This window comes from Rutidosis leptorrhynchoides, chromosome 2, assembly GCF_046630445.1.
Source record: "Rutidosis leptorrhynchoides isolate AG116_Rl617_1_P2 chromosome 2, CSIRO_AGI_Rlap_v1, whole genome shotgun sequence".
Lineage (NCBI taxonomy): Eukaryota > Viridiplantae > Streptophyta > Magnoliopsida > Asterales > Asteraceae > Rutidosis > Rutidosis leptorrhynchoides.
The window spans coordinates 278,199,415-278,212,761 of record NC_092334.1 but is presented as its reverse complement, the minus strand read 5'-3'; the positions used below and the strand labels follow the sequence as shown (position 1 = coordinate 278,212,761).

The window sequence follows — 13,347 nt, the reverse complement described above, 5'->3', positions numbered from 1 at the left end:
TTAGTGATGGCTCGTGCTGGGTTATAGGATTTATGTTCACATAATGTTACCTGTAGATCAAGAGTTTCCAGTGAATTGCTATAAGTCTGGTAGTGCGGATAGAGTAGTGCCCTGTAGATGGCACCACCAGTTCTTACTTTAATACTTAAAATAGTATAGGTGTGAATCCCAATGGATCGTCCTTTGCCTTTTGATTCTAGTCCATTATTTATAGCCATAGCACCGTTTAGCTATTGGTGCCACGTGTTCCTCGTCTGTACCGCCTAAATGCTTTAGAGGAGGGGACCAGGAAACAGTACTTGTTACTTTTATGCTGGCTATCTGTACCTGATATGCTACTAATGGACGGTTTTATTCATGCAGTGTCGTTAGGCCGCATGACGTCCGGTTCGGTGGAACAAAGTAGCACACAGTGGTTTTGTTTATTTATATTATGCGGGGCCTAAATTTACTTTTACTTTCTAAGGTGTAGAAGGTGTAAGTTAACCTAGTGTCGTGTTTTTTTTTTGGATTAACGAATTGAAGATCAAGTGGATAATTGTCTTTTAGTTAAATTACCTAGATAAAAGATAGTAGTTGGTTTTAGCTAAAAGTCCTAAATGCAGAAAAGTAAATAAGTGGAAGGATATCCAGAGTATGCAGATCAGGGAAATGTTGACCAAGATATCAGTGTTGGGTTAGAGAAAGGTAATTGTGCTTATGTTAAGACTATGCTTGGAATGATGTAGATCTAGTTGGATGAGCCAATTGCACAGGTCTACTTGTCTCTGAACTCTCGGAGTTCTCTTTGAGCAGTGAGAAGTATGTCACTTGGTCGTATTATTGAAAGGTAACTATACCTCGGAGGTTATCCTCAGTAAAGTACTAGGTTTATTAGTGAGTTGAGCTCTAATCCTAACCCTCGTTATCAGTTTAGTTAACTGAATAACAACGTGTCGTGTTGATTGAACACTGATCACAAACGGAAGGAATCCGTCGGTTTAAGTTGGCAAAACCTTAAGTGAAAACTAACAATCATTCCATCATACTGATGAGATCATATCAATTCAAACATTATACAGCATTACAGTTAAGATACTGATAGTAAAGCAGATAGAAACCTAATGAATACCTAAACAGTTGATATGACTAAGTCCTAAGGAAACAATCAAACAAGAACATACAATAGGCTTGGGTCACACAATTAAGCACTAACTAGATCTTAACAGCTCCTAAGAAGTCTTTTCGGAACAGTCAATTGGCATACTAGGTCATTCATGTCTCAATTCCTAAGTTCCGTGATCATATACATAGCATTGTATATGTATATTTTGTTTGCTAAAACCAAAAAGCAGAGTTGCGCGAATTACAATCCAAAGTTATGGAATGTTCGCTGAAAAGTAAAGATTGCGGATCATCTTCCGCGTTAGTAAGAGATTGCGGTGTATTTCGCTAAGTTTCCGCGGATAGTTAAGTAAACCGCAGACCGCGGATATTTCGAATACTATAAATAGAGAGCTTAGCCTCCCATTTATAGGTTGTTGATTCTCTGCCATTTGCCCAAGCCTTTGTGATTTTCACTTGTGATTTTGCCCAAGGGATTTCTACATCGCGCTAAGGTGAATCATGCTAATTAGCAATCAAGACCGGGTCGGGGTGGTTAATCACTTGATTGTTAAAGTGAAAGACGATCATCGGGGCCCAAAATAATCATCAAACATCCCATCCTCCACCTTATTATTGCACTCGATCCTCAATTAAGTAATAACTTGATACTCAATTGGTGCCATCTGTGGGACGCGTTTTACGAATTAAACTTGAATTTTTTTGTTTTGTGCTATCAAATGATTAATTGCCTTGTTTAATTCTGATCGTGTATTATTTTGGTGATTCGCAGGCGAATACGTTTGAAATTGGCGGAAAGTTGCTACATTAATTGAAATAATGAGCAATACCGCCGTTCAAATAAATGCTCAAAAAAGAGGAATAAAGCGAAAGTCGGCAAGAATGTATCAAAATTGGTAATTTGCACCAATTAGTTTTCCAAAAATGCAGAGCGAGGATTTCTCTGAAATGCCGATAGTTGTATCGTGCAAGATCGCGGAAAATGGAATCACAATCATGAAAGTTCACATTGATAATGGTAGTAGCATTGATATTCTTTACGAGCAATGTTTTATTCAACTGCCGGAGAGTATTAGAGTAACTTTAAAACCAACCGCAGCTTCGCTGACCGGTTTTACGGGAGAATCTTCATTGCCTATGGGTGTTTTGCCCTTAGACGTTGAGCTTGTTGATGACAATGATGATGGTTTAGTGCGCCGAGCGCGGCTAGATTTCTATGTTATGCGAACCTCATCTTGCTATAACATGTTGTTAGGAAGAACCGCCTTAGGTAAACTTGGAATTGTCCCATCTACAATTCATGGCATGATTAAATTTGCAACGCGAAAAGGTGTTGCGACAATAAATTCAACAAGAAAGGTGACTATTTGTGCGGCCATTAATGTAAAAAGTGCAGCTCAAGAAACTGCGGAAGTTGCGGAAAATATGGTAGTGGTTAATCCTGCGTATCCCGAGCAAAAAATTAAAGTGGGAAGTAATGTTAGTGCGGACACACAGAAACAAATTATGCAGTTACTTGTGCAGTACATGGATGTTTTTGCTTGGTGTGAAAATGATATGACTGGTGTTCCGTGTAACATTGCAGAACACAGACTTAATGTAAATCCAGCTTTAAAAACTGTGGTGCAGAAGCGTAGAGGCATGGCCCCAGATCGCATGAAGTGGTTATGCAAAGAGGTAACAAAATTGGTGAGAGCTGGAATTTTACGCGAAGCTCAATATCAATCATGGATTGCGAATCTAGTTTTGGTAAAAAAGCCTGATGGTTCATGGAGAATATGTATTGATTTTAAGGATTTAAATAAAGCGTGCCCTAAGGATAATTATCCACTTCCAGAAATTGATTTAAAAGTAGAATCATTGCACGCTTTTCTGTATAAATGTTTTTTGGATGCGGCAAGAGGTTATCACATGATCCCAATGGCTCAAGAAGATTTAGACAAAACTGCTTTTCATACGGGCAAAGGCATATTTTCCTATATAATGATGCCTTTTGGTTTAATCAATGCGAGGGCGACATATCAACGTTTGATTGATACCATTTTCGAAAAGCAAATTGGGCGTAATCTTGAGGCTTACGTGGACGACTTAGTAATCAAAAGTACAACGCAAGAGCGAATTATCGAAGATATGCGCGAAACATTCAATACACTGTGAAAGATAAACATGAAGCTTAATCCGCTAAAGTGTAGTTTTGGCGAGACCGAAGGAAAGTTTCTGGAATACCTTGTTACAGAACAAGGTATTCAAGCTAATCCAAAGAAAATCGCGGCTATTGAAAATATGACCGCACCAAGAACGATTAAGGAAGTGCAAAGTTTAACGGGAAAGATAGTTGCATTAATGCGTTTCTTGTCTAAAGCTGCTGAAAGACAATTGCCGTTTTTCAAAACTTTAAAAGGTTGCTTGAGGCAAAAATGTTTTGTTTGGTCAAGCGACGCAGAAGTTGCATTTCAAGAAATGAAGAAGTTGTTGAAAACTTTGCCTACATTAACAGCGCCAATTGATGGCGAAATTCTCTACCTTTATATATTAGTGGAAAATGAAGCTTTTGGCTCAGTTTTAATCACAAAAAGGGAGAAAATACAAAAGCCTGTGTATTTTGTCAGTAAAGCTCTTACAGGGAGCTAAATAAACTATGCACCGATTGAAAAGTTTGTGTACGCACTTATTCTAACGTCGCGAAGGTTAAGAAGATATTTTCAGGGGCATCCGGTGCATGTGTTAACTAATATGCCAGTCAAGCAAGTCTTAATAAAACCAGAGATATCCAGTAGACTCGCGTTATGGGCGGTGGAATTAGGTGCTTATCAAATATCTTATCTTTCGCGAAGTGCTGTAAAGGGCCAGGTTATGGCGGATTATCTCGCAGAAATATCTGGAGAGTTGGAGGTGATTAATGAGCGGACAGCATTAAAGCTGGTAATGGATGAAACTTGGGATTTATTTACTGATGGTGCTTCATGCGCAGAGGGTGCAGGTACGGGTTTGGTCTTGGCAAGCCCAAGTGGCGAAGAGCATACGTATGCATTGCGTTTTAATTTTGATGTCACAAATAATGAAGCAGAGTATGAAGCATTACTTGATGGTTTAAATATCGCACGAAAAATGAATATCACTAAGTTGCGGGCGTTTACAGATTCGCAGTTAGTAGCGAATCAGTTTAATGGTTCCTTTGAAGCGCATGACTCTTCAATGCAGAAATATTTGCAGTTATTAAAAGAATCGGCAGAGCGGTTTGAGTATTTTGAACTCGCGCAAGTGCCAAGAAGTCAAAATAAGAAGGCGGATGCTTTGAGTAAATTGGATGCTCTAACATTTTCGCACTTTCAAAAACAAGTTTGGGTTGAAGAATTGCCAAATAAATCAATAGATAACGACTTAACGGTTGCATCTGTTAAAGAGGAACAACCAAATTGGATGGAACCAATCCTACAATACATTCGCGGTGATGTTTTGCCAAATGATAAGCGCGAAGCTCGCCTAGTAAGAGAGCGAGCACCAATGTATATCATTCAAAATGATATTTTATATCGCAAATCATACTGTGGTCCAATGATGCGATGTGTTGGACCAATTGAGGCAGACATGACAGTTGAAGAAGTGTATAGCGGTTCTTGTGCATTGCATTAGGCTATAAAACTATTGCGGCGAAAATTATGCGGATGGGTTACTTTTGGCCATCCCTATATTGCGATGTTGCGAAAATTGTTAAGCGATGTAAAAGTTGCCAAAGGCATGCTCCGCAAAATCGGATGCCAAGGCATGATATGATTCCTGTTAATTCGCCATGGCCATTTCACAAGTGGGCTATTGACATTGTAGGGCCATTTCCCGCAGGACCTGGCAATGTCAAATTCCTGATTGTGGCAATTGATTATTTTACAAAATGGGTTGAAGCTAAGGCGGTCCGTACTATCACTGGTGTGCAAGTGCGAAACTTTGTGTGGGAATGCATTGTCTGCAGATTCGGTATTCCGCGCGAGTTGGTTATTGATAACGGCGCGCATATAGCGAAAGATCCTTTTAAAACATGGTGCACTGATTTGAATATAATACAAAAATTTACATCAGTGGCACATCCACAGGCTAACGGTTTATGCGAAGTAACCAATCGTGATATTGTAAGCGGTATTAAAAAGAGGTTATGCGAAAAGCGAACCGGTTGGGTAGATGAATTACCCGCTGAAATTCTTGTGCCAACGCATAGAGTCGCTAACTTTGAAGAAGAAGTAAACGATGATACATTGGGCAAGAATTTGAATTTTGTTGAAGAGCAAAGGTTAATGACTGCTATCAAAGAGGCAAATAACAAACAACAAATTGCCAAGTATTATAACAAAAGAGTGCGTGCTTTGTCTTTCGACGTTGGCGAATGGGTGTTGCGAAATAATGATGCAAGTAGAGCAGAAAAACTTGGCAAATTAGGACCGAATTGGGAGGGTCCTTATCAAGTTGTGGCAGTTAATGCGGCAGGTTCTTATAAGCTTGCAAATATGGAAGGGCGAAATTTGCCCAATGCATGGCATGCGGCTTTATTAAAACGATACTATGCGTAATTTTGCGAAAATCATAAGAAGGCAAAGTTACATATATGTGAAGTGCGAAATTAAATGAAAAATCTATGCTTGATATTATTTTTAGGTGTTTTTATTTTTAATTGTTGCAAGTCTTGATCACACTTGTAAGCATTTTAAAAGTTGACACTTGTAAGAATATGGAAAGAGTTTATTTACAAAATACCAATTGCTTATGGAATGTTTTGTATTTTGTTTCATAATGGTAAGGAATTTCGCAATGATTGCATAAGCAAAGTGATGAAATTGCCCACTTTTGTAGAAAATGATTATTGCGAAAGGAATTTAAAATCCTAAGTGTTTGATGTTGCCATACTTAGATGCTTCGCAATGCTAATTGATTGCCTAAGGATCGTTTTGGCGGACTTAGAAGATTCATAACGTATAAATATATACGCATGCAGATTGTTTCGCAAAAGTACATACTTATTATGTGCACGATAATAAAAGTTGGAAATTGCAAAGGACAAGTCCGTGTTATGAATATTAATTGATGAAAGCGTTATAAAAATAAAAGTACTTGCAAATATAAGAATAGCGGAAATTTTATTAATAATAGCGCAGAGGCAGCTGCGCACTGTTGTACAGAGTGAAATTCTATTCTTTGGATAAGTCTAGCTTGATGATGTCATTTGCAGTGACACCTTCTTGTTCGCTTATTGCTGATATCTTCGGAAGAGGAATTTCGGCTATGCCCTTCTCAGCAACCGAATATGCTGATTGCGCCTCTTCGAGCGAGCAAAGGCGATCAGCTATTGCAGTTGGTAGCGGATCTGGAAATGGGCAGTTGATGGCAATTTCATCCATGAACTCTACCCTCTCGCGTAGTTTTAACGCGGCAGCAAATGTAGAAAAATTTGTAGAAACATGCTTGGAGTTGAGAATTTTTCTAGCCAGTTCAGGGAGATGTTGGCGGAGCATGGTGAACTCAAGTTCCGCTGACACTTTAGAAGCAAGAGCATTGTCTCGCTCTGTTGTTAGCTTCGCCACATTCTCCGATAATGCTTTAATGGTGGCGTTTAAGTCATTTTCTTTTTCAGCTGCAGTAGAAACCTGCAGTTTTAAATCTTCCACCGCGGTTTTTGCCGCGGTGAGTTCATAGGAGAGATCAACACAACGTTTTTCGCTGTTTTTAGCTATGATCTTCTCAGCATTGTACTTCAATTGTTCGGCCTCAAGAACATTGAAAAAATGTTCCTGACGGCATATCACATCATGTGACGAGTTAAAGCACATATAAAAGTTCTGCACAAAGCTGTTGTGCGCATCAAGTGAAGAGAGTTTCGAAAATTCGTGGCGAAGCTCGCCTGGAATTGCCAACTTCATTTGTTGGCGCTGATCTAATGCTGCAGTAGCAGAGGCATACATTTATCCTGATAAACAATCAATCCGCACCCCATATGAGTCGGGTGGGGTGTGGAATAGTTCTGTAATCTGGTCAAGAGTGTTTGGGCTCGACAAAAAGGGGTCATCAGTGGAACCGCCTGTAAAAGCATGGAAATCATAAGAAGCGCACAAACATCTGAACATTGATTATGTGACAATATTTAAAGCTTACCTATTTGCTGATCCCCTTCATGATCCGATGTAATCGGATTATCATACAGAGTGGGAATGGTTTGCTTCAATTTTTTACTTTGTGATTGTGGCGGCGTCTGGCAGGGTCGTTTGGTGGAGCATGGCTTCGTGAGAGGAGATTTGGAGGTCAAATCGACGATTGGAATCGTCTGCTTCTCTTTCGATGCCGATGATTTAGACTCGGGGCTTGCTAATAGCTTTGTGATCAAGGTCTTAAGGTTAACCTTGGACTCCATTTCGTCGATCTTCATGATAAAGTATAAAAGGATTGTGTGAAAGAAAACAGATTGGGATAATGCACTGAATGTTTTGATTATATTGCGAGGTATGTCAGGGTGGTAAGTGGAAATGGTTAATCACGATGGCCTATATATATATATATATATATATATATATATATATATATATATATATATATATATATATATATATATATATATGGAAAATACGGGTGTCAATTAGTTATGTTAAAGTATCCGTTGTGATAATTTTAACGATAATTTTGCTTGGTGTAAGTAACAAAGGCAAAGCGAAAGCGTATTTCTGTGGATAATGGTCAAGTTAACTGCGAATTTTTAGAGTTTATCATGACACATTTGCTCCGAAAAATGTATCATAATAAACTGGGGGGACTTGATCATATACATAGCATTGTATATGTATATTTTGTTTGCTAAAACCAAAAAGCAGAGTTGCGCGAATTACAATCCAAAGTTATGGAATGTTCACTGAAAAGTAAAGATTGCGGATCATCTTCCGCGTTAGTAAGAGATTGCGGTGTATTTCGCTAAGTTTTTGTGGATAGTTAAGTAAACCGCAGACCGGGCGGATATTTCGAATACTATAAATAGAGAGCTTGGCCTCTCATTTATAGGTTGTTGATTCTCTGCCATTTGCCCAAGCCTTTGTGATTTTCACTTGTGATTTTGCCCAAGGGATTTCTACATCGCGCTAAGGTGAATCATGCTAATTAGCAATCAAGACCGGGTCGGGGTGGTTGATCACTTGATTGTTAAAGTGAAAGACGATCATCGGGGCCCAAAATAATCATCAAACATCCCATCCTCCATCTTATTATTGCACTCGATCCTCAATTAAGTAATAACTTGATACTGGATCGATCGTTCCGTGTCCTAAAAGCGCATTAAATGCCTCTCGAGAACTCTGGCCATACCGAGTTCATAGAATATTTAGATACAGTACAACCAGGGGTCTTAATCCTATGAAGTAGCTAGTTTCATATAGGTGGACAAGTCCTGATCACAACCTAGGTTAGTTAATCCTTAAGATGCTAACATACAAATCTATCAGACTTCCTAGTTCAGTATTATAACAGTAATTGTACTAAATTAACATAATTACGCTAACCCAAACTTCTATCATGGCAACATACAGATTAATTAAGCTATCATGGTAATATCGGAATGCATTATTAAACATAAAAAGTAAGAACACATGTTTAATACAAAAGACAAGCGTTTCGGATAAAAACCTGAAAAAGGCTGAAGAAATCTGCGCGAGATCGCAGGGACTCGCCGGGATATCCTCCGAAAAATAAAAGCTAAGCTAACTACTACTAAAAACTAACTAAAAGCTTGAAAATATAAAATGAATTGCAAATTGAGTGTGTGTTGAAATTGATAGAGAAAGCCCTTTAAATAGACTTGATTTTTGCCTGCAAACGGCTGGCAGGCCGTTTGGCAGGCCTTTTGCAGAGGCCGTTTGGCAAGTCAAGCCGTTTAAGGTGCCCGTTTGCTCTGGCCATTTGGCAGGCCGTTTGTGAGCCTGGCAGGCCATTTGGCAGGCCGTTTGGCAAGCCGTTTGGTCTGCCTGGTCAGCTGATTTCACTGGATCGTAACTTAATTTCTTGTCTTTCACCGTTTTCGCTCTAGAATCTTCGTTTTAGCTCTGTTTTACTTGATTCTTTTTGCATTACCTTCGTAATTAATTAATCTACAAAATCAAACGAAAAAGCGATAATTTTTCCGAAAAAGTTTGAATCTTTATTGTTTTATGGCTTAATATTGGGGGTAGAAATGTGACTTTTTGGCCGATATCAAATACCCCACACTTGGCTTTGCTTGTCCTCAAGCAAAAAGCGGGAATATAAGGATCTTCCTAATAGATTCTCCCTTGCCACACCCGTAGATCTTTTTATTATGCCTTCATAGAAGTCGTTACATCTTTCGAAAGTATTAGAGAAAGTTTCGAGCTTCGATGATCTGGTCGCTAGATTTCAATTGCGTCCATAGTGAAAAAGGCGTACTTTCCAACTTTCAGATGTTGAGTATACATGATCAGGCTCCTCACTAGCGGATCACTCATATCACTCAAGGATTTAGGGTGTCCTATTCTAATTGTATTGTCGCTCAGAAGCCAGTCGTGTAACAGTTCTCATCATAGGCTTGGTAAAGCATCGATATCTCCACCGGTTAACTAAGGACGGCACTGATCTTCTTCCTAGGAATTCTTTCAAGAGGAAGACGGGTTGTAAGGTTTGGTCAGGAAATTTATGGATTGGTGAAAGGTATCCAGATCTTTTGATTTTGAGAGAATTGATAGACTTTGATTCTTCAGAGTATCCAATTTTGGATAGACAGTGGCTTGGAATCCGTAAAAGTTTTCTTCGGAAGAGGCGGATTTTGCGAGGACTTTGTCTAGAATTTTCTTTGGCTCGTCCGGTATCCTTTTTCAGGGCAACTTCTCGGATTTTTCTTTGCCTTTATTCATAGAGACTTTGCTCTTTCAAACATTTTTTTCGGCATACCCTTTCTTCATAACTTTTGTCTTTCGTTCCTGGTGCCCAGAGAGGAAGTGATAATCCACTGAAAATAGGTCTTTGACCAATCAAAAACAATCAGGGGTTTGGAATCTTTCAACAAGTGTTTTTGAAGCGAATTTGATCGATCTATCTCTTTATTAATCTCTGGATCTTTTGATGAATGGAAAGGGGAATGAATGGTGTATTTTTGGGAGTCAATTTGGGGTGAATTGTGATGGCCCCGTCAAAACAATTAACGGCTCCGTCACTTGCTCCCACCGCTTGATTGGACTTAAATGAATTAAATAAACAACGTTACATTCTTTTATTCAAAAAGTTTCTCAAAAAGGAAATTTAACAAAATATGTAGTTAAACAAACCCAACATATTAAATAACCAAAGTTGACATAAAACATTGTCAACAAAACACCCACAAGTTTAATTATTCAAAAAGAGAATGTAAGTTTAATATTTCATAATTGTTTAATAAAATCTGCCTAAATGCATGCAGACTCTTCTAACACAGCGGAAGCAACTAAATAACTCAAGTACCTGTGAAAACATGCGAGTAAACTGTCAACAAAAATGTTGAGTGAATTATAGGTTTAAATAATTGAATAAGCTTTAGACCACAAGATTTAAAATGTTAGAAAACATAAAACATTATTCCATTATCAATGAGCCACCTGGTAACCACTTAACCCTTTATTTACCCTTGCCAAACACAATAAATAATATACACTGAACAAGTGTATCTACAACAAAATACGAAGTACTAAACATTCCGATTATAAATTGCTAGCGCGACTAGCTCGAAATGGGGTTTTCAAACCCGATAGATCTATCCGTAGGATTCGCGTTCACCAGTAGAAACCAGTCATTACAGTTACCAGACTAGGGAATATTTTTGTTCAACTCATAACAAATAATTTAAATTTAATTGCCACTTGTGTCTAAACGTAAAATAAAATGCATGTAATCACATCCCAAAAATATACTTTGAAAAGTATGTAAAAACGAGACTATAACTCACCTTATTAGCAAACGAAGTAACCACATAAATATGCGAACAGCAAATGAAGTAAAGTGATCAGGAATGACCACAACGCCGACCTATAAATAAAGCAGGTCGATATAAATAACTAACTTAGGTCAAGTCTTAGTATGATAGCTATTGTACATGATGCAAGTAGACATAGAAAAACACTCAACATGCATCGGTTTGATCAAAACAGTGTACGGACACACACTTTCTATTTTTAGAAAGTTTCTATTTTTAGCAGGTTTCCATTTTTGGAAAGTTTATATTTTAGGAAAGTTTCTATTTTAGAAAAGTTTCTATTTTGGGAAATTTTCTATTCTTGGAAAGTTTATAAGTTAGGAAAGTTTCCTTAATTAGAAACTCAACAAAAGTCAACTAAAAGTCAAAGTCAACCGAAAGTCAACTCAAAAGTCAACTTTGGTCAAACATAGTCAATGTTAATTTTAAAAGTATAAGTTATAATAATAATATAGGTTATAACATTAATTAAAGTCATATATGTATAATTATGTCATAACATAAGTTTAATTAAATTGAATAAATTATTAAAGTTAACATAAGTTTAATGATATAATTAATATAACATAAGTATTTAATTAATTAATTAAATATTAGTCATAATATAAGTATTATTAATTAATAATAGATTTTAAATCATATCATAAGTATTATTAATTAATAGTGAATTATTAATCATATCATAAGTTTATAATTATAATTATTAAATCATAAGTATTTAATAATTAAATTATAATTAAATAATAACTAAGCCTTATAATAATTAAATAATTAATTAATCCTTATTATAAGTCTTATTATAATAATTTCATAATATAAGTTTAATACTTACCATAAGTATTTTTCATTAATAATAAAAGTATTATTAATCATAAGTTTAATTAAATGTTTAATTAAATCATAATTAATTAATAAATGATATAATAAATATATACCATAAGTCTTAAATTAAATTAATTACTTTTTATATCATAAGTAATTTGTTAATAATGAAATTCATTATTTATATCATAAGTCACAATTAATAACCATAAGTTTTAATTAAAAGTTCATCGGGATATAACTTGAGCCCCGGGAATCAGTTTTCGGGGAGCGTTATATATATCTTCACCTAACTAACCCACCCGACACCTTAGTGTGCTCAAGAACATTACAAGAACAGTCACCAAGTCGTGATTTATAGCCCATAATCAGTTTGGATCTTTAATCCGCTCAAAAACGTGTTTTAGTCATAACGGGTGATCTGTGGCTCGGATTTCGATGACCCGGACATGAAAGTCTATCCCATCATCAATTATAACACACTAGTACACCCTAAAGACTCTAAAAATGGTCATAAAGTCAGACCACACCTGGTTCAATTCGTTTTTATATTTTAATCTCAATATAACACCATTTTAATCATAACTTATGTTCCGAAAATCGAAATAACATGTATCCGGAGTCTAAAATTAATTTATTAATGAGAGGAACTCATTTAGACACTTTAATTTCACTTTTATATCAGTTACATAACCATAAATGAAGGAAAATGCTGCTGTCCTAAATTAATCAAACCGAAAACATTTATAATCGAGCATTTCTACGCATACAATCATCAATACAATAACACATAAGCATCATACTATCAATATAACATCAAAATACAGAAAATATAAGAAAAATTGAAAATCTAGGGTTAGGGTTTATACCCTAATCAAGAATCAAGAGATGTTAGCGTGTAGAGGAGATCGAGAGGAACGCATTGATGTAGTTTATATGATGATCCAAGCAAGAAATTTTTGAGAGATGATGATGATGGTGGTGCTTGGTGTGATGGCTAAAGAAGGGAGGAAGAGAGAAAAAGAGAGCAATTTAGGTTTTGTGATTTTTTTGTGAAATGATTAATGAAATTACAAAATGGAAAAACAAGGGAGTATACTCCCTCCCCCATGAGGCTTTGGCTGAAATTAGGAGTGGGGTGGGCCCCACTTAGACAAAATTATAAAATGGTAAATTACTTGTGGCCCGAACGCTCGAACGAAACCCGAAATGCGAAAACACGACTACGCGATTGAAAATTCGGAGAGATAACAAATACGCGATGAAAAATATATATAAATACCATACATAATCATATGACATTAAAATATCATATTTAAAATAATTAAGACTTAAAAATTCCAAAAGCTCGACCGTTGGTTTGAAAACCGAAAATATTCGCCGGATAGAAATCCGCGATTGGTATAAACGTACAATTTAAAATATGAATACAAATATTCATTTAA

General features: G+C 36.6%; 3 protein-coding genes across 3 annotated transcripts; all 3 read left to right on the top strand.

Annotated features, from left to right (window-relative positions):
• Window positions 1–2,028: 2,028 nt before the first annotated feature.
• LOC139888688 (uncharacterized) lies at window positions 2,029–3,735 on the top strand. Its single transcript, XM_071871683.1, has 2 exons — window positions 2,029–2,978; window positions 3,297–3,735. The coding sequence occupies exons 1-2, from the start codon at window positions 2,029–2,031 to the stop codon at window positions 3,733–3,735; spliced, it is 1,389 nt and encodes a 462-aa protein (XP_071727784.1).
• Window positions 3,736–3,837: 102 nt separating this feature from the next.
• Window positions 3,838–4,737, top strand: LOC139888687 (uncharacterized). Its single transcript, XM_071871682.1, has one exon. It carries the CDS (start codon window positions 3,838–3,840, stop codon window positions 4,735–4,737), a length of 900 nt encoding a protein of 299 aa, XP_071727783.1.
• Window positions 4,738–4,800: 63 nt separating this feature from the next.
• LOC139888686 (uncharacterized) lies at window positions 4,801–5,663 on the top strand. Its single transcript, XM_071871681.1, has 3 exons — window positions 4,801–4,840; window positions 4,930–5,235; window positions 5,380–5,663. Exons 1-3 carry the CDS (start codon window positions 4,801–4,803, stop codon window positions 5,661–5,663), a joined length of 630 nt encoding a protein of 209 aa, XP_071727782.1.
• Window positions 5,664–13,347: the final 7,684 nt, after the last annotated feature.